This window comes from Podarcis liolepis, assembly GCF_965112155.1.
Source record: "Podarcis liolepis genome assembly, chromosome: 11".
Lineage (NCBI taxonomy): Eukaryota > Metazoa > Chordata > Lepidosauria > Squamata > Lacertidae > Podarcis > Podarcis liolepis.
In genome coordinates, this window is record NC_139565.1 from 29,109,019 (window position 1) to 29,130,474 (window position 21,456).

The following is a 21,456-nucleotide window of genomic DNA, read 5'->3' on the forward strand; positions in this document are numbered from 1 at the left end:
AAACTAACATTGCAAGAATTTACACACTCTGGTGCAGGCAGCTTCAAACATCAGTTGCAGGTTGGGAGTTTGAGAGGGACAGTAATATGGCCACCATTTTAAAGGATTTATTACCCATATTGGTTTGGAAAGGCAGCTGGTTGATTCCTGCCAGATGCCAAGTCAGGTAGAAGGGAACTGACACCATTTGAGGAGTGGGAATTGGTAGACACCCCCCCCCCGAGAGCAAAGGAAGATGGTTATCGTGCATGGAAATTACCACCAGTTTCCCCCATCTACCTGCTAAACAGACTTAATCAATAACCAGCGGGTGTGACTTTCCTTACCCATAATGGAAGCTGGATATCCTTAAAATGACAGAGTAGGGGACATCAGAAGTACTTAAGAGGCACTGGAGATACCTAGCATTGGTGTGAGATGAGAGATGCAGTAGTAAGGCTTGGCTAGGTGGTTAGAAGACAAGAAGGAAGAAAACGTGGATTCATAATGGGCAGTCAGCGAACTCTCATGTTCTCCTGAATCATTTGGCTATATAATAGGAGGGAAAAAAGGTACTGAATGGAGGCATTCAGTACTGATACTTAATGTGCTAGGGAGGTGGGTGGGAGAGACAAATACCGTATTAGGAGAGCAAGGTAGACTTGTAAATATTTTTTATGATAGGGATGAACTGATTTGCAAACAGTGATTTCGTATGATAAATGATTTCTACACTTGTTGGTTTTGATTTCTTCTTACCCTCTGGAGTCTCTAGTGCGTTTTGTGCCATTACAGAGGTTCGTGCTTCTGCAGTTGTGTCACGTTTTATTACAGTGTGCCTTTGAAGTGGCTTCATGCTTATCCTAGGTGATGTCATTCCAGCAAAATTACTATCCTGCAAGTAGTAGTTTTCTCTGTGATAAGTTAGGATTAAAATATGAACAAGTGTCTGGGGACCCATCAATTTCTGTCAATTGGAACCTGCAGTTTCCCTTCCTATTCTTCTGAACCAATTGCCACTGGAAGTCGGCCCATATAATTGAGACGAGATCTGGATTTTATTCAATGGTTTCTATTTGACAACTTGAAACGATTGCTCTGAGAGTAATAAACCACTGCATGTTTGAAGTATAAAAACTGGCATGAAATCTGAGAGCTCAGGTGTATGTTAAAGGAATTGTAGCAGTCATAAAAAGGATGGTGGCACTTAACAAACCTTCGATGAGAAGGTCTTGTAGAAGTTGATAGAGTAAGGTAGAATAATTTTGTTCTTTGAAAACTGAGTTGAATAACAAAGGGATGCATAATGTCAGGTGGCAAATGCGTTATTTTTATTGCAGGTTAAGAGCTTATTTGCATGAAAAAATCCATACTGCAAGATATTTCAGTTTCTCTTCTGTATGATTTTTGTAAGCAGATATGTTCAGTGGAACTTGCAGATCATAATTTGGTAGGCATTATAGAGTATGGGGACATGGGTGGCGCTGTGGTCTAAACCAGTGAGCCTAGGCCTTGCTGATCAGAAGGTCTGCTGTTCGAATCCCTGTGACAGGGTGAGCTTCCGTTGCTCAGTCCCAGCTCCTGCCAACCTAGCAGTTTGAAAGCATGTCAAAGTGCAAGTAGATAAATAGGTACCGCTCCGGCAGGAAGGTAAATGGCCTTTCCGTGCACTGCTCTGGTTTCGCCAGAAGCGGCTGAGTCATGTTGGCCACATGACCTGGAAAAACTGTCTGCGGACAAACGTCTGCTTCCTTGGCCAGTAAAGCAAGATGACTGCTGAAACCCCAAAGTCGTTCGTGACTGGACTTAACTATCAGGGGTCCTTTACCTTTACCCAAGGATCATCTAGTCCAATCCCCTGCAGTGCAGGAATCTCAACTAAAGCATGCAGGCAGAAGGATAGAAGAGTGGCAATTGACATTATATTAGCATACGTGACCCACCCCATTTGCTAGTACAAATGGAATAACAGGTTGTGGCAGGCATGGTAATTTTCATACAAAGCAGCTGGTCTAATGTTGACTATAGATTTGTCTTTATTTTAATGCAATGTTGTATTAAGAAACCCCCATCTCCTTTGTACAAGATTGTAGTCTGTAACTGAGGTATCTGTTATAACAGGAAAATACTGCCACCATGTGCCTAGACCTGTTGTTGCTGCTGTAACTATTGTAGCAAGCTGAAAAAGACTTGCACTATTTAAAAACAGCAGTGTGCTAGAAAGCTAGACCTTTTGTGCGTGCATTCAAGTTAGTACACTTAGTTCACTGGTTCTGCTTATGTACACTTTGAATTAGTATGGAAATGTGTTTCAGGTAATTTAATCCATAGGGTATACTTGTTAAATGTCTCTTAGGTGCAAGTCCTTTAATCTAGAATTTAGCATTTTATGGACAAAGTCATACAGCGAAAGCCATACACTTAATATGTAGTTTTACTTGGGTCTAGATTCTGGAAGTTCCCTCATTGAGAGAAGTGAGGTTCCTGGAAGCCAGGCAGAGGGCCTGCCCTGTAAAACGCCCTCCTGTCAGATGTGAAGGGAATAAACAACTATCTGACTTTTAGGAGGCATCTAAAGGCAACCCTCTTTACGGAAGTTTTTAATGATTGATGCTTTACCGTGGTTTTAAATAGTTGGAAGCTGTCCGGACTGGCTGTGGCAACCCAGTCAGATAGGTGGCATATAAATTGTTGTTGTAGTAGTTATCATTATCATCATCACCACCATCTGCTGCTGCTGCACTTGCTAGTTTTCTAAAAAAGATAAGGACTGCCATCTTGTTTTAAGGTTTTTCCTTATAACTTTCAGAAATCATGTAGTTGCCATACATAATCTTGATTTTTGTTTCAGGGACAAGTGATCCATATGTCAAGTTTAAAATTGGTGGAAAAGAAGTGTTTAGAAGCAAAACTATCCATAAGAATCTTAACCCTGTATGGGAAGAAAAAACTTCAATCATGATTGAACATTTAAGGGAACAACTGTACATAAAGGTGAGCTACATGTGATTCTCCTTAAAAACAGGTAAGTACAATGTTGTTGTATCACTCCACACAGTGCTGTAGTTTTTCAAAGCTTGATATTGCCATAATAGAAATTCAAGTTATGAAAATATATCATAAAAATGCTTATGAAATTTATAATGTTGTGCCCTGCCAATTCTCATAACTGTTCAGAACTCAAATATCTGGTACATTCTTTGAAACATAGGCCAGTGTTGTGCTTTGTTGTTGTTTAGTCATTTAGTCGTGTCAGACTCTTCGTGACCCCAGGGACCAGAGCACGCCAGGCACTCCTGTCTTCCACTGCCTCCTGCAGTTTGGTCAAACTCATGCTGGTAGCTTCGAGAACACTATCCAACCATCTCATCCTCTGTCGTCCCCTTCTCCTTGTGCCCTCCATCTTTCCCAACATCAGGGTCTTTTCCAGGGAGTCTTCTCTTCTCATGAGGTGGCCAAAGTATTGGAGCCTCAGCTTCAGGATCTGTCCTTCCAGTGAGCACTCAGGGCTGATTTCCTTAAGAATGGATAGGTTTGATCTTCTTGCAGTCCATGGGACTCTCAAGAGTCTCCTCCAGCACCAAGTGTTGTGCTACCCAGACATAAAAGGGAATGGCCAAATAGAAATGTAAACCCTAATGAGGACAGTATACAAATAGACCTAACGTCCAAAACAGTTTGAGACATCACTGATTTTGTAGTTGGGATATTCCACCAGAGGATCTCCTTGTGTAAGTATATAAGAAAAGCCTGCAGGATCAGGCCAATGGCCCATCAAGTCCAGTATCCTGTTCTCACAGTGGCTGATCCAATGCCTATGGAACCCCCCAAGCAGAACCTGAACGCAACAGCACCCTTCCCACTTGTGAGTCCTAGAAAATGCTTCTGATAGTAGAGGTAGAACATAGCCTTCATGGTTAAAAGTCATTGATATGTATAGGCAGGGTTGATGCATTATGTTGTATAATGTTTGCTTTCGCTAATATTCTCAAGTAATTGTTAATGGAATCCCCAACATTGAGAAATGCTATTTCTTTTGTTCACCTTAGGTCTTTGATTATGATTTTGGGCTTCAAGATGACTTCATGGGATCAGCATTTTTGGATCTCGGCTCACTAGAGCAAAATAGGTATCGTGTTTTAAAGCTACTGAAGTAGATAATGACGTTTTGGACAGGATTGGAGACAAAGATATAAGCAATGCTACACTGACGGTGTTATCACCAGTTACTGCTCTTGTGAAGGGACACCCCATACATTTTAATTTTTTTAAATGAATTTTCATAGACCCATCGTTTCATTGCCACCTTGCACCATTTTTCTCTATACCTATGTGTGTATACCGTATTTTTCGCTCTATAACACGCACCCGACCATAACACGCACATAGTTTTTAGAGGAGGAAAACAAGAAAAAAAATATTCTAAACGAAACAGCGGATGTATGATTTTTGTGGTTCATGCTGTGGCCACAGACATGTGGTGAGTTTGGGGTAGCCCAATGCAAAAATCCTGAGGATCCATGTGGATCCATGCTTTGTAACCACGTTTTTGCACCACTGCAGCCCCAGGCAAGAGTGGGTGCGTGATTTTTTGGGTGCAAGCTGTAGCCATGGACATGCTATGTGATCTGATGGTGAATTTGGGGTGACCCAGTGCAAAAATCCTGAGGATCCATGTGGATCCGTGCTTTGTAACCATGTTTTAAGTGGGGAGGGAAGAAAAAGCACCCAAGGGACAAGGAACACACATGGGGTGGGTGGAGAAGGATGCTGCTAATAATGCAGAAGAGGGGTATAAGAGGAGAAGGCTCCTCTCCTCTCCCGCTTTGCTCTTTTAAAGCAAGCCACGGAGGAGGGAAGGAAGGGGAACCATGGATCCTCTGCTCACGACTGCATCAGATCCCCCTGCCATCCGTAGGCATTCGCTCCATAACACGCACAGACATTTCCCCTTACTTTCTAGGAGGAAAAAAGTGAGTGTTATGGTGCAAAAAATACAGTATATTAGGGGTGTGAACTGGCCACAAGATTTGGATTGCAAGCTCAGTTTTCTGAAACAGCTTGCTTTGGACCAAGGTGCTCTGCAGGCTGCCCAGTTTAGCTCAAGGTCTGTTCAAATTCACAAAAAGCCTGTCCTTGCTCCCTTTCCCTAGAAGGTCTCTGGCCAGGGGTGTGTCAGTGCTCCTGGAAGAAGAGGCAGCTGTCTGAAACAAGGGAGGTAGAGTTGCAGCTTCACCTGCGTAATGGTCTTCTTGCTGTCTCCACCAAACATAGTTGAGATGCAGTGAAGCCCCCCTCTCCTTTTGAATCCAGACAGGATGGAGATCAAGTGCTGTGTATTGCATGGAACTTCTGCTTTTCTCCCTTAGTAGTTTTGCAACCCTAGCTGAAAGTTTACAGGCAGAAGGTAGCAACAGGCACACCACTCTTGTCCCTTTTTAAACTGTATGACCTAATGGAGGCAATATGATGAAACTTTTATTTTTATTTTTTGTTTCTAAACCTGGTTTCCTAGGTCAACCGAAGTTACGTTGAGTCTCAAGGATCCACATTATGCTGACCAAGATCTTGGAACTATATTATTGTCTGTTTTGCTGACGCCAAAAGAACAGCAACGGGAAGGGGTAAGTGTGGATTGAAACAAATTATGTAGCTTCCCCCCTTTCCTAATGGGAAGTATATCACTTTCGCAATGTTTCCATCAGTGAGCATTATTAAATGAAGCCATTTTCTTGTGGGTTTTTATATATTATTCCCCAGTAAATATTGAAAGGTACTGATCAGTTTTTGGATGCATTTGACTACCGATGCCTTGCTCTGGGTCAGCCCCTCCATATAATGATATTGGTACAGATGGGATTTTGATAGAATGCAAACATACAGTGGATTCACTCAGAATTTATTAAAGATAAAGAATTTTGGATCTAGTGCTGTGGTGTTCAAACTGCAACATTTCAGTCCTATTATAGTAAAATCTTACACAGTTATGAAAACTACTCAGCTAATTGGTTCTGTGTAGAGCTTTGCTGCTGAAACAGGCATTTATTTGGAGTCAGTAATGTTGTTATTGTGCCAGAACATTCCTGGACTTAGGGCATAAGTGTAGTCAGGAGCTAGAAGTTGATTATCGGTAAAAGCACGAAGAATAAATATATGAAATGTATTTCCAAGAGCACAATTTTAAGTCTAATGTATCCAGTAAAGGCTTAATATTTTCTTAAAACAAATCAAATCGAAATCACTTTTCATACACTGCCACTCTATACCTATGGTGTGGAAACCCAATACCAAGTCAGTGCTATGATTTGTTTTTTCCTTGCTTGGCAAAGGGAAGAGCAGGTTAGCTGCAGTTTGAGCAGTATGCACTAGCATGCTGCTCTTTCATGGTAAGCCATAGTTTCTTTCAAACAGTGGCTTCTCTGATAAGCTTTATTGTAATGTGCAAAAGCTGCCTTAGTGTGAATTAGCATGGGATTTCAACGTTCAAACTGTAAGTGTTGCTATTTGGAGTTGTGATGTTAAGTACTCAAATAAGTGTCTACAAATACATGATGATTCACTTTCTACCTCTGCAGATATAAAACCAAATTGTCCAAATTGCAGGTTATTTTATAGAGTTCAGTTTTACCAGATTGCCTAGAAATTCAAGAGAGCAACATTTCTTAGTGAATTTTTATTTTACCCCTTGAAATGAATTGCAGGTTTGTGTGCTGGAGTTTTTGCAACCCCAACTCAAAACTTGGCTATGTATTTGTTGTTGCAGTATACTGGAATTGGAAATATGTAACATGGGAAAGCTTTCGTGAGATGTTTAGCATTCTGTCCTGCACTCTAAAACATTAGGTTTACTGTGGCTGTAATTTGGGGACTGTAATAAATCTTTAAAATCCCTCTAGCTATATCGCATAGTCAAACATTTTTAATGGCAGCTTGAGAACAGTTTCAGGAGGTAACATACAAGCCTTGTTTTACACGTAGTGTATTCCTAAATATGTCTACTCAGAATCAATCACATTGAGCTTAATTGGGCTTAAAAGGGACATGGGTGGCACTGTGGTCTAAACCACTGAGCCTCTTGGGCTTGCTGATCGAAAGGTTGGAAGTTCGAGTTGGTGCACTGGGGTGAGCTCCCATTACTCTATCCCAGCGTCTCCCCATCTAGCAGTTCGAAAGCATACCAGTTCAAGTAGATAAATAGGTACCGCTACAGCGGGAAGGTAAATGGTGTTTCCATGCGCTCTGGCTTCTGTTATGGTGTTCCATTGCACCAGAAGCGGTTTAGTTATGCTGGCCACATGACCCAGAAAGCTATCAGTGGACAAACATCAGCTCTCTTGGCCTGAAGTGAGAGATGAGCACCACACCCCATAGTTGCCTTCGACTGGACTTAACCGTCCAGGGGTCCTTTACCTATTTACCTTTTACCGTAATTGGGCTTACTCCCAAGTAAGTGGGTATAAGAGTGTTTCCTTTAATATATGTGGGAGGAGAAGAAATTACAGTTAAAATTTCTTTGATGGGTGCAAAACGCTAAAAATTGATGCATGAGATCTAGCTAACTGGAGGGATTTTGGTGCAGTTAGTTTTTTGTGTAGCATGATGAAATGTTTAAGCAGTGTTCTGTAAATAAGTCAGTGTGGAAAGAAAGATTTATCATACAGCAATGATAAATTAAAAATAGATGCTGTATTACATAAGAACAGTTTAGCAAGCTTTCTAAGCTCTGTATTCCTTTTGATGACTATTATTTTATATGTTATATTGTTAACTGAAACTCAAAGCCAATAATATGTTTTTTTGGGGGAAAGTATTTCTAAAGTAGACCTTAGTTAAACTTGGCAAATAATCTATTTTACTGTTTGTGCCATTACATACACTGAAATTTCCCTTTCTTTCTGGTCTCAGTCTTCCATGCAACATCTTCATGTTCACAGGCTGCTCAGATACTGTCAGGGGTTCAGGGACAGAGGCACAGGGGAGGCAGGAGATGGAGAGCGATGGGGAAGAATCCCAGGACAGTGAGGAAGAGGATGACAATGACTCAAGGGATTCCATGAGTCTTTCCAGCGAATCAGAGGATTCCCAGAATAGGGCCCCTGTGGTCAGGACAAGGGGAGCCCCAGGGGGGACGCGTCAGGAGCAGGGGGCCAGCGGGGGATCCCAAAGTGGCAGTTGGGAGTCAGGACCAGCCTCCCCGCCAGAGCGCAGCGAAGGGGGTGGAGGTTCCAGTGTATCAGGGGAAGCAGCTCCGGCAGCAGAGAAAGAGGGGAGGTCGGAGCAAGCCATCCTCCCGGAAGGGGAGGGGAGTAGTGAAGGGAGTAGCGTAACTGTCAAAAGGAAGGTTAGAGGTTGGGCGCGCGCGCCAAGTTCAAATGTGGAGGTGCGCGGAAGAACAGGGAGCCCGGAGGAGGAGCCAGGTCCCAAAGCCCGCAGGAGGGGGGAAGAGCAGGATGGGGATTCAGCGTCAGGGGAATCCAGGAGGGGCGAAACCCCAGCGGGCAGGAAGACCCTGCGGAAAAGGAAAGAAAGGAAGAGGTGGAGCAGCGCAAGCCTCTTAAACTGGTGCAGGGGAGGGACTGATTCAGAGGGGACTTCAACGGTCTAAGCGTAACAGACGTGGGGCTGCGCGCCTCGGTTGTGAAGCGAATAATGAACTGCAATAAACACCTTTGTATATAAGAAGAACTTGGCGTTGGTCTTTTGTGAGCTGAGACCTGAGGCAGCCTTGACAGATACTCTATTGAGTTACTCTGTTTGAAATACCACATACATTGCATTTCACATAGGAGACACCTAATTTTCAAGAAGAAAGCTTGGTTTAGTAAAGATTGTAATGCAAAGGAATGCACTTAAACACTGTAGGACAACATCCATCCTCTGGTTCAGAGGTTCCATACTATGGTTTATGAGGTTCTTTCGGGTGGTCTGTGATGTATCTGTAAAAAAAAAGAAAAAGAAAAAAGATGGCTTATATTTATTTTGAAAAGTTTTAAAGTCAGTTGGCTCAGTTGTTGATGTTAAGGCACAGGGCCTTTTCGGTAGTGGTGCCTGCCCTGTGGAACGTCCTCCCACCAGATGTCAAGGTAATAAACAACTACCTGATTTTTAGAAGACATCTGGAGGCAGCCCTGTTTAGGGAAGTTTTTAATGTTTGATGTTTTATTGTGTTTTTAATATCCTGTTGGAAGCCACCCAGAGTGACTGGGGAGGCCCGGCCAGATGGGTAGGGTATCAGTAATAAAGAATAATAATAATATTAATATTAATAATAATAATAATAATAATAATAATAATAATAATAATAATTGCAACATACAGGCAAGGAGCATATTTGTTTTAACTGTTTTACTTTTATGTGGGCTTAGAAGCCATATATTTTAATTGGAGGACAGGCATCCATTGCATCCTCAGTGTACCATCCAGCGGAACCTTTCCAGGTACTGCAGGACCTCTTACAGTCTGGTCCAAATGAGGTGGTAGCTCAATGTGACACGTTTGCAAAGCATTTTGAGGACAATGCATCCACCGCAATCCTGACTCTGCTATTCAGCAGATGAATCTCAAGGGTTGTCCAGAGCACTCTCTAGTCCTGTTGCGTTGGATGAGTTTCAGTTAGTAAGGCTCAAGGATGTGGCCAAAGTGCTTGGATCGGTCAAGGTGACCGCTTGTGCTATGGATCCCTGCCCCTCTTGGCTGATAAAAACCTAGTAGGGAGGGAATAGATAGCTGGGCCAGGGAGGTGATTAATGCCTCCTTGCCAAAGGGGGTGGTCCCTGCCTGCTTGAAGGAGGCTGTGGTAAAACCACTTCTCAAGAAACCCTCCCTGGATTCAGAAAATCTAAGTAACTACCGGCCAGTTGCCAGTCTCTCCTTCTTGGGAAAGGTTTTTGAATGGTTGGCCATGGACCCAGATACAGGCACTCTTGGAGAGAACTGATTTTCAAGATCCATTTCAACTGAGGTCACGCTCAATCTATAATCCTCTTATTTTAGAGTAAAACACGCTGGGCTGTTTGTTTCTGTAGAAGTACCACTGAATTATAGTTTTGGTCTGTGGGAGGGAGTTGTAATGATTTTTAAAGGACTTAATTGGATGCAGGGCAGAATGAATATGGAAAAAGATGTGCAAAGTTTGTAGCATGGTTTCTTATGATGTATAACTGGTTTAGTAAAACTTTGTGTTTGTTTTAGAACTAGCAAATCCTCAGTGGAGAGATGAAGGTAGATTTGGATCTAGTGTTTAAGGTACATACTTTGGCAATGCCTACCTATAGTAAATTCTGGCCTGCAAAGAAAAACCTCATGTTATTTAGGGTTCTACCAACCTATTAGCATTTGAGAGGTCAATATGTTATCTCTATCATTCTAGTATTTGTGCAATTTCTTTCCTAATTTTGTTTATCGTAACTTAGTTGCAGTAGCACTAGTTCCAACAATTCTCAATTGGATGTCTGGTTTTGCTTAAGTAGTATGAACACCAAGAAGATCCAAAAGGTACCTTTCTATTTGGATTGACTAATCTTTCCATTAAAAAATTGGTAAATTCCAGGGGTAATAAACTATTGTTTCTAATTAAGCAATGGAAGTAAAATAGGGAATAATGAACATACAATCTAAATTATTAAGGCTACTATCCTATGCACACTTACTTGGGAGTAAATCCCACTTAATTTAGCTGGAGTTACTTCTGAGTAGGTATGTATAGGATTGCACTGCAAATCTGGTAAGCAAAAAAAAAGATGTATTCACTGTATGTTATATATTGTTTATTGTTAACTAACATGTTTCTATATGTAAGAATAATGCATGGCATGCATTGTACTATTGCATGTACTGTTTATAGCTGTGTACTGTTTTTGATTTGCTTATGCATACTTGTGTCTATCATGCGCATACTTTGCTAAAATGAGTGCATGAGTGGATTTTTTTTGTTTCATGTGTTGGTTGTTTAGCAGAGTTCAGTGCAAAGATTTCATCACTGGAGAACTTGCAGATTAACAGTGAGTTCATTTGAGCAGCTTGCTGTCTTATCTTCTAGAGCTATAATCTGCTTGATTAGCGTTAGAAGATATAAAATCCTCAGAAACATATGAGTGATACCTTAAATCCTGGGATATAACTAATTCAGCGCCACTGCATCTCTCAAGCATTAAAGGGATTCCCCCCTTGAAAAGGGGAATTCAAAGCTGTTGCATAATTTTGGAAGGGGGGGGGGGAAGTGACACAATCCTTATTGAGAGGTGCCAGCCTGAAATCCAACACCTCTAAAATACATTTAATGTATTTATTTATATACCATTTACAGGCTCCCAAAGTGGCTTGCATTAATATGTGGGTACAGGGCTGAATCCAAGGCAAGCATAATAGAACTTTTATTCCTTTTCACGCCTCCCCCCCCCCCCCCGGCAGCATCTCCAGAACTGCTCCAGAAGTTGGAGAAACCCCAAGAACAGATTTGGGGGGCATGCAGAGTGGGAGAGAGGGAAGAGGAAGTTGCGTTGCACTCATAAAAGTGATTACTGCTTATGCACTGGATATAACCCAGTGCCTTGAAATGTACTGTTGCAAGCCACCCCAATCTCGTGAGTGGTGCAAGATTCCAGCTTTTCCAGCGCTTACCCAGAGTGTTGGTTTCTTTTTGGAATGAGGCACAGCAGAGACTGTGGTATTTTTTAGGATATATGGTTTGTTTACACATATAAACAACCTGAGCCTAACAGTGGTGGGATTCACAGCATTAATGCCCCCAAAGGATCTTGTTTCTCCCATGGCCATAGCCTTGGATTCCAACAGACATCAAATATTGCTGTGTTTGTCTTCTACTTGATACTCTTCTTCTAGGTCACATCACTGCAAAACTCTGTACTCCAAATTCTGACTTTGTCTGTTGAGGGAGGAGGCCCCACCCATTTGCCTTCTCGTACCAAGCTCCTTAATGGCTCATCACCCCGGCTATCACCTCACCAGGAGGTTAGCCTGGCTATTCCAAGAAGTAGAAGACTTGATTAAATTCTAACACTTGCTGGATCCAGGAATTAGAAGGGTCTGGCACATAGCTTAACACCCGGAACTCATAACAGTATTACAAAAAGGAAGTGACCAGAATACCTAAGTATATGTTCCATTTAAAATAAAATGTTTTGGCTCTGAAGTTTCTGACTATTACTACAGTGTTTCTCTAATTATATTCAAGTAATCATCATATGTTTCTGTTGTTAAAATGCAAATTAATATTATCAAGGCTGAAATAGAATTAGATTTCTAGCTAGGCTGCAGGCTTCATTATTCACCTGTATTATGGCTTGCAAACCTATCCAAGCCAATGACCATTACTTTAATCAGCTAAAGTGTCATCCTATGTGATGTACTTCCATTGATTTAACTAAAGACATTCTCTGTAATACGTACTAACCCTAATTGTCTACAGTGATTGTTCAAATTCAGTGCTTTAACTAATTTACTTTTCTGTAAATTTTTTGGTAAATCATATCTTGAAGTATAAAAGAGAGAATAAAGCAACTCAGATGAAGCCATTAAGAATTTGAAAACAATTTTTTGTTTCCTCCAGCATTTTTGCTTCCTAACAAACTTTTTTAATGTGTCCACATTTACAGAACTGGTAGAATTTTGAATGTACTAACATTTTGCCCCCTGTTTACATGGACGGTATTACACTTAACTCCAGGTGTGTGTGTGTGTGTTTGTGGGGTGGTTGTTGTTGTTTTTTTTGGGGGGGTAATCTAGTATCCAGAAGAAAGCACATTCTGCCAGTTTTCCTATGTACAAAATGAGGCCTCTTTTTATTCAGTCTCAGTCTGTTCTAAGTTCTCCATGTTGAAAATTGATTAATTCCCGCCACAAAATCCCAAAACCTGCTTCACAGTCAACCCCCACAAAAAAAGCTTGTAACACAGCTTTCTCTCCAATGAGGAGCCACAGCTCAGGAGTATAGTTCATATTTTGCACATGTAAATTCCAGGTTCAATCCTGGCATCTCCATTTAAAAGGTTCTTAGATAGTAGAATGGGGAAAGGCCTCTGTTTCAGATCTTGACGCGTCAGAGTACATAATTCAGGAGAGCTTGCATAGCAGGGCTCGGATTCTAAAGTATTTGTGCCACGAATTAAAAGGAGAGGTTCTACTCACATTTTGTGGAGGTGCTTTTCATTCACAAAACCTTATGTTCTAAGTTTAGGTTTAATTCGGGGGGGGGATCATACTTTTCTGCACTCTTTGCAGGACATCTAAGCAAGGTTATCAAATTTTTGTTCTCCTGCATTTTCTGTGTGGTTCTTCAGCCTTGTTTGAGATCAAAAAAATCCAGCAAGAACAATATAGCAGCATGATCTCTACTGTAGAGGTGGAGAGATATTAGAATGGCTCAAAATGACACATTCTGTGACTGGAAGGGCCTGTTCTGTGAACATCTTCTTAATCAAACCCACTCATCTTCCTTGCTGATGCATAACAATTAGCTACATTATTGTAATTGGAATAAGTGGCCTTAAGTCTAAAATCACTAATTTTAATAAAATCTAAAAATTGAGATAATTAGTTGAGTTCATTGACATTTGTACCTCTTTTTTTATTGATCCCAAACATCTTCCTATTAGTTTATCCTGTTTTTCTTTTTCATCATGAAATAATAGGAGGTTGGCATCTCTCTGAAATGTGCTGTAGTGTGAATGATGCTTGTAGTTTGATTTCAGTCATATGTAGTTGTTTGGAATGTGTTTGGCATTTCTGTATGTGCATTGCTCCTTTGGAAGACAACTGGCCTCCAGTGCAAATAAGTAAAAAGTTATTAAAATGCTCTATTTCATTTGCAGACAATGTTAATGAGGAAGAGTTGGAAAAGATCAAGTAAGGTAATTCTTAGTATGTGGTCTTGAGAAGAACTGTGGTGCTCTATATTGTGTCACTTGAATGGAAAGTTGTGACACATAGACTAGGTCTGCAAAACTCAGTTTATAATTTCGATAATGAGGCCTTTTTAAGTGATAAGGATTTGTTATATAATGCAACACTATTGAACTTCCTTCGTCATTGTAGAACACTGAACTAGGCAATGGTCAGGGAGATCCATTTATATTAAGACCTGTTTCATATTTTGTGCTCATTTTTCTTGGTCAACACAACCTAAACTAGTGAATGCATTTTTCATCGGGTGGTAAGGAATTCCAAAAAAGTATGCAGTAGAAATGTAGGGTGAGATCAAATGGAGATCCAATTCTGCAAGCAGAATGAACTCCCAGTTGCATAATGCAGACCCCAAATCTTCTCTGGAGAGTTTGGTGACCCCCAAAGCACATTTGGAAAACTGAAAGGTTTGGAGGTAGGGAAAGAGGAAGGGGAATTTTGTGTGTCTAACACATCACTTCCAGAATTCAGGTTACCTTTTTCCATAATGTGGTTTGTAGTATGAACAAGCTTTGAACAGGCAACTAAATATATTCACCCGAATAGGTCGGTAGTTTGGCGTTCTTGCCACTTTTTGCAAATGATACAAAACACACATGGTTTTATTTAGTTCTAACATTGTGCTGTGAAATATATATGAATTGATCAGTGGATTATAAACTATTAAGCAGTGTGCACACCTGCATACACGTTCATTCACCCCTGCATCAAACTTCTCATGCTACTTGATTTTTAAAAATTCATTCTTGACATACCGGTAAATAATCTCATGCCATCCAGATGCATAAAATGAAGGCTAAGTTTTGTTACCAGTCCACAGACCTAATTTAGGAATAAAAATGGTGGTAGGCATGAGTCTTCATCCCTTCGTGGTGAAGAATATGAGGTTACGATGAATTGGGTCCTATGTCTGCAACCTCTGTTGCACATATTAGATATTTTGCACAACTAGGCAAGGATTCGCAAAGTGCATTGTAGCTGCAACTTCATCTTTGGTACTTGTTGTCAGCTCTAAAATGTTGCATTTTTGTTGTGTCGATCTATATAGAGAATATTCCTCAATCTACTTTACTCTGAAGTTGTACGAACACTTGCATATAAGAGTTTGCGAGAGGTTAAACCAGGGATAGCCAACTGGTGCCCTCCAGATGTTGTTGGACTGCAGATCCCACCAGGCTCAGGCAGCAAAGCCAGTTATCAGGAATGATGTGCTCCAGATGTCATTGTGGTCTTGCAACATCTGGAGGGAGGGACTACATTGGCTTCCCCAGATTAAATAATAGACTTGCTTACTTAAACCAGAAATAATGAACCTCAGATTTCTATTCGTTTTTGGCTTTTAGAAACATTTTCTTGCAATTGCTGGTACACACTTGCAGGCCTGCTGCTTTTATTTTCATAACATGATCGCTTCTCACTACCACTTACAGAATTCTGTGGAGAAATGGCAGTATTAACTGGGCTTGTGCAATTCCACAATCATAGCAGAACCTGTTCCAGTTACCATTGGTGCCGGTAGTGGTCAGCTCTGGGTTTAGCCATGTACAGCCTGGTCTTCAGAGACTCTCTTATGTACCTATGACCGTCAGGAGGGATTATGGAGAGGGCAAATGCAACTGAGTCGCATTTGTGAGCCAAGCCTTAGAGTTGCTTCCTGTTTTACCTTTTGCAAAAGAAAATACATTCTTCAATACTCAGAAATGTGCACAAAATGTGCATAATGTGCAAAATGCACATGAGCTGGCTTTAAATTGTTTGGGACTGGAGTATCTGAAAGTCTGCCTCTTCCTATATGAATTTGTCTGTTGATTATATGACACCCTGTTTTTCATCCCATTTAAAGTGATTTCCTGGTGAGGACATGAAATGGGGCATCTTCTGTAGAATTCCCTCCTGCAACGACTAGTTTTGTTTTATCAGGCCTTTAATTATGATATATAAATTTTAATTTTGCCTCTCTCTCTCTCTGCCCTTTCAATCACTGTTCTCTTGTGCATGTGAGATGACATAAGGTGGGAGTTGAGCTCCCCCTAGTGGTTGAATGCAAAATCACCGCTCAAAATTCAAATAAGCTTCTAGACTTCCATTCTGCCCAGAAAATAGTTCCATTGTGCCTTCACCCAGTGGTTGTCATGCACTTTTTTGCAGCTTCGTCCGTCTGTTCTTTATTAATTTTATGTGTGTTAACCCTTCCACCCCACCCAGTTCCCTCTGTCTCCTTCCTACTGGCTCCTGTCCCCCCCCTTAAGGTTTTTTTTAAAACAACAACAAAAAACCCTGTGTATTTGCTGCTTTGTTCCTCTACTCGGAAGACCAGTCTCCCCGATACCCTCCACTGTCCTAACTCGTCCTCACCATCTGACCCCCACATCTCTTTTCAAGCCTCAAGTTTACCCCATTCCCACCCAAAACTGCGCTGTAGTTTTCAGCAACTGGCATTCAACTGGCATTCAGCAACTGGCATACCACAGACAATTTTTTAAAAATCTCTTCCCTTAAATAAGTGCCTTCTTTTAAGATGTATCTCATATCTCAGGGCAGGGAACCTCTTTTGGCTCATAGAAAATGAGAAAAGCTGTCTACCTTAGTGCTGTGGACGACCACAGCGCTCTGATCAGAGAAGTCTCTGCTTGCTGCCTTCTACTGTCAAAGAACTTACCTCTGATCTTAGCACTGTGTCAGTGCTACGTTGGAAATAATGCATCTCAGTACCTGACATCATATGATGTCAGATGAGTGGAGTTTGCCACATGGCCAAATTCAAAGGCTTATAAAACCTGCAGGCTGGTAAAAGAATTGACAGTATTAACTGCTTGTTTAGATACAGACCTCAAAATACAAATATGCAATAAAGATATCCATGTTTACATGATGAGCTTAAAGTGGCATAGATTGTGGTTTGTGGATCTATTAATCTACATTGTATTGTAGCTGTGAAAGTGAAGTATCTGATGAAGCAGGTGCGATAGCTGGCAAACCTCAAAACATATTGTCAGGGTGTAGTGCAGGATGGCCCTCCAAATATTGCTAGACTACAACACCCATCATTCCTGAAATTTGGCCATGTTGGGTGGGCCTTATGGGAGTCAGAGTCCATAACATCTGGAGGACCAGAGATTAGCCACTCTTGTGTAGCGCCTCCATGGTTTGTAGCCTGAGCAGTCTCTCATGCTGCAGCTTACTCCGCAACTAAAAAAAAATACTATACATTTGTCTATTCACTCTGGATTGGAGACTGTGGAGAGTGGGAGGTAGGTGCAGGGAGGAGGAAACCCTATTGTGCAGGTGGAAGAGCAGATTTTTCTGAGCACTGATGTAGCCTGTTGATTGCTAAGGTAGTTTGCGGATTGAAATTAGTATATCTAGTATATTTCATTCGTTTTGTGTGTAATCAACTTTTGGGTTGGCAGATGTGAATTGACAGGTTGAAATGCCAGTAGAAGGGTTTTGGTTTTGGGTTTGCAAAAAAAACCCCACCATGACCACTATCTTTTTCTGCATCATCATGCGGCCACCCATAATTCCTAATAGGAGTTTCACGTGGGACATTTTGACATGAAAAGAAACTACTGAAATATAAAAAGAGAATGTATTAAGATCCAAATGGTGTCTAACCTTTAGAAATAGTGCCACAGAACCAGGTATAACATCCCATCCCATGGAATATTCTTAATCTACCCTGCATTTGGTTTCAGGGACCTAGAAGCCAGCACCAGATCTCCACAAACCCAGTGCTACTAGCCAGTCCATCAGTCAATGATTAGATAGATGATTGCCCGGGATTGTCTGGAAGCAGTGTGGGTAGCCTTGGTTTAGATTAGTTTCCTTAGGTCAGGAAGAGAATCAGAGCTGTGGGCTGTTTGGTAGATATGATGGGAGAATGGCAAGCTTGTTGAAAGGATTGCTATCTAGTTGCCTTCCTGCATGCTACATCACTAACGAGACTGGGGAAGCTAGGCTCTAGAGAGAACATGGGAAACTCTTAATGGACAACCAAACAACCAAGCCTGTATGATTTGGAGGTTTCTTTCTGGATCATAGCTGCTGGTAGCCCTTTCATCTCCCTCCGCCTCAGGAAAAGGGAAATTAGTGGCAGCCAGCTCTGCCTCTTAAGGGACTGTACTGTGTACAGTGACATGGTAGCCTAAAGGGAAAAGAAATCAATGTTATGTAATGAAACCATAGTCTGTACAGGGGTGTACATACATATAAGGTTATAATTCCCAGCAGAATGTGAATAATTTTGAATTGACCAGTGTGCTGGTGGTCTGAAAGCACAAAGTGCATGGGATCTAATCTTGAAAAGGCAACTGGGTATAGATGACCTATGATAGGTATAGCCAACATGTTGCCCTCCAGGTGCTACTGGACCTCAACTCCTATTACCCCCAGCCAGCATGGCCAGCAGTCATGAATTATGGAAGTTGTAGTCCAGCATCATCTAGAGAGCACCATGTTGGGTTTCCTCTGACCTATGATATAATTCATGGCTACATAAGAAGGCAATGTACTGATGAGTTATGCCCTATCACTATAAAAATGGTGATTACACTGTGCCAATTTGGCAGGGAAATCCAAGTTGAATATATTTTTTAAATTTGTTTTTTAAAGTTTTGGGGTATTCACTTATGCACTTTCTTTAAATAGCCATTCAGGTGGGAAGCAAATCACAGGGCTATGGTTTGCTTGTGCTCTAGCTAAATCAGAGTTCTCTCTATACCTAAAGTTTCAGACCCAGAGTATACGTCTGTCAGACCTGCACAGAAAAGCTCAGCTGTGGAGAGGGATAGTCAGTGTCACTTTGATTGAAGGTCGTGAACTCAAAGCCATGGATCCAAACGGGCTCAGTGATCCCTATGTGAAATTCCGACTGGGACACCAGAAGTACAAGAGTAAGGTAACTTTGTTGAACTGTTATTCCAAATGGTGGTGGTTTAAAATGTATTTGCAGCATTTTGAGTGTTAAGCAGAGTCACTGAATAATTCTTCAGACTGCCAAACTGAAATCCAAGGATTCTTGTTCAGTCAACAATGTTGTAGCTGTAGTAGATCTAAATCTAGTTACTACATATACATTAGGCAGGCCTAGCCAACATGAAGCTCTCCAAATACAATTGTCATCACCTTCAACCATTGACCATGTTAGTTCAGGCTGATGGGAACTGTAGTACGCAAGATCTGCATGTTTTATATGTCTAATGCGGATTTCAAGTTTTTCTTTTTAAACCGCAGACACTTGGGCCTCTGTGTACTTACGTTGAAACTCTCTTGAGCTTCAAACTGGTTTGCCATGGATAGGATTCTGTAGTTCAAGAACCATATCCCTGAGCTACACCGGATGTATGCACCTAGCTTTATGGTTCTTGAACAGTGACCCTAGTTCTAAAAGGACATTTGGGTCTAGACTGAACAGGATCTAGTACAGTCAAACTTGTTGTCGAATGTAATCCATTCCGGAAGCCCATTCAGCTTCTGAAATGTTCAACAACTGAGGCCAATTGGCTGCAAGAGCTTCCTGCACTCAAGCGGAAGCTGCATCGGACATTCAGCTTCTGAAAAACGTTTGACAACCGGAGCATTTACTTCTGGGTTTTTGGCATCCGGGAGGCGAAACGTTCCAAAATGAAGGTGTTCAGGAGCCGAGCTGTGACTGCGTATTACTTTAGTTATGCCCAAGAAAAATGTGTTTCTTGAAGCTTTGGGGAGCTAGACTGGGGATAGACGGTCTTCTGATTATTGTTTATATGAAATTAGTTTATAAGCACTGTTTTGTTGAAATCCTGTTTATGAATAGTACAAACAAAAATATCCTATGCTAAGAAAAGGAATTCTGTGAAGGAAGTCATGCTTGAGTCTATGCCTTTTAAAAGACTGGGCAAGAAACAATATAGAAACTCAGCAAACCAACTTCTTTTCCTATGCAAATGGTAAAAAGAACTGGTATATGCTGCAGCTAATCATTTTATCCTGTTACTTTTTAAAAGGTAGCTTTGCTGAATTTTTATCAGTAAGAAACTGACTTTATTAGTGCACATCTAAGGGAACATTTTAGGGAACCTGAAAAAATTCTAAAATAATTCATACTTTGCGGAAAAGCATACTATATTTAATCTTTAGTGTACCTTATTTCCTACATAAACATTTGAAAATGTCTGATGAAGCTGTTGGTTTTCTGAACTATTTCTTAACTATACCAAAAGAATATTCTGTTGTTCCAGGAGGTACAAGTTTCCATAACTCCCTTTACTTTCCCCCCCAGATTATGCCAAAAACTTTGAATCCTCAGTGGAGAGAACAATTTGACTTGCATCTCTATGAGGAACGAGGTGGAATTATTGATATTACAGTGTGGGACAAAGATGCTGGCAAAAAGGATGATTTTATTGGCAGGTTTGTCTAATTACAAACAACTTGTATTCCGAGAATGAGAAATGATTATTTTATTTATTTGTTTGTTAAATTTCTATACTGGCCTTCATCTTGGCACCACGGGGCAATTTACAATATAAAACCACAAAAATGCATAACACAGTAAGAAACAAAAAACCAAAAAAGCTCCTCATACACAGTTTAACTAGACTGACTCCAACTACAAAAGTTGAGGCTGCTGAACAGACTCTTGGGCTGGGGTGTTGTTTAGGGGTTTTTGTTGAGTGTCTGTTTTTTGCTGCTTTTATTGATATATATATTGTATCTTTTTAGATCTTATTATGATCTATGTAAGGGACGCGGGTGGTGCTGTGGGTAAAACCGCAGTGCCTAGGACTTGCCGATCGTATGGTCGGCGGTTTGAATCCCCGCGGCGGGGTGAGCTCCCGTCTTTCGGTCCCAGCTCCTGCCCACCTAGCAGTTTGAAAGCACCCCTAAGTCAAGTAGATAAATAGGTACCGCTTTATAGCGGGAAGGTAAACGGCGTTTCCGTGTGCTGCGCTGGTGCTGGCTCGCCAGAGCAGCTTCGTCACGCTGGCCACGTGACCCGGAAGTGTCTTCGGACAGCGCTGGCCCCCGGCCTCTTAAGTGAGATGAGCGCACAACCCTAGAGTCGGACACGACTGGCCCATACGGGCAGGGGTACCTTTACCTTTACCTTATTAATATATATATTGTATCTTTTTAGATCTTATTATGATTTATGTAGATTTTTTTTTAATTCACTTGTTTACCTTTTGATGTTTTATTTATTGCTTATGACTACTTTTCTCCTCCTGAAGATGTCTCGCAAGGCAGCTGGTAAGGATTTCTCCTCAGGGTTTACTCTTGAAGTCTTTCTCACAAAGGCCACTTTGGTGCTGCAAACACAGCAAAAACAATACAGGAGGCAGCAGCAGTATGACTCAGTTCATTATGTTTGTAATTATTTTTTTCCATGTTGTAGGCTGACTTGAGATGCTTTTAACATGCAGCATACAAATAAAATTATGTATGTAATGTAAAAGGCCAAAGATTGTTTAATTAGAGAGGATGAAGTTTTGAATTGATATTGCAAACTGCCCTGTGATCCTTAGATGAAAGGCGGTATAGAAATTTAATAACTAATAATAATAGCAATGAATACTA

At 41.1% G+C, this 21,456-nt stretch overlaps 1 protein-coding gene across 14 annotated transcripts in view; it reads left to right on the top strand.

The window, feature by feature from the left end:
- Nucleotides 1-21,456, top strand: part of MCTP1 (multiple C2 and transmembrane domain containing 1) — a 175,046-nt gene that overhangs the window by 54,567 nt on the left and 99,023 nt on the right. For 5 of the 14 annotated variants that reach the window (XM_083465215.1, XM_083465204.1, XM_083465211.1 and 2 more), the window contains exons 3-9: nucleotides 2,831-2,973; nucleotides 4,029-4,108; nucleotides 5,495-5,603; nucleotides 10,932-10,979; nucleotides 13,809-13,847; nucleotides 18,626-18,796; nucleotides 20,159-20,289. In XM_083465215.1, coding sequence (XP_083321341.1) covers nucleotides 2,831-2,973; nucleotides 4,029-4,108; nucleotides 5,495-5,603; nucleotides 10,932-10,979; nucleotides 13,809-13,847; nucleotides 18,626-18,796; nucleotides 20,159-20,289 — 721 coding nt within the window. The remainder of the gene's footprint in view (nucleotides 1-2,830; nucleotides 2,974-4,028; nucleotides 4,109-5,494; nucleotides 5,604-10,931; nucleotides 10,980-13,808; nucleotides 13,848-18,625; nucleotides 18,797-20,158; nucleotides 20,290-21,456) is intronic. The other 9 variants (XM_083465212.1, XM_083465214.1, XM_083465209.1 and 6 more) reach the window with 2 other exon arrangements.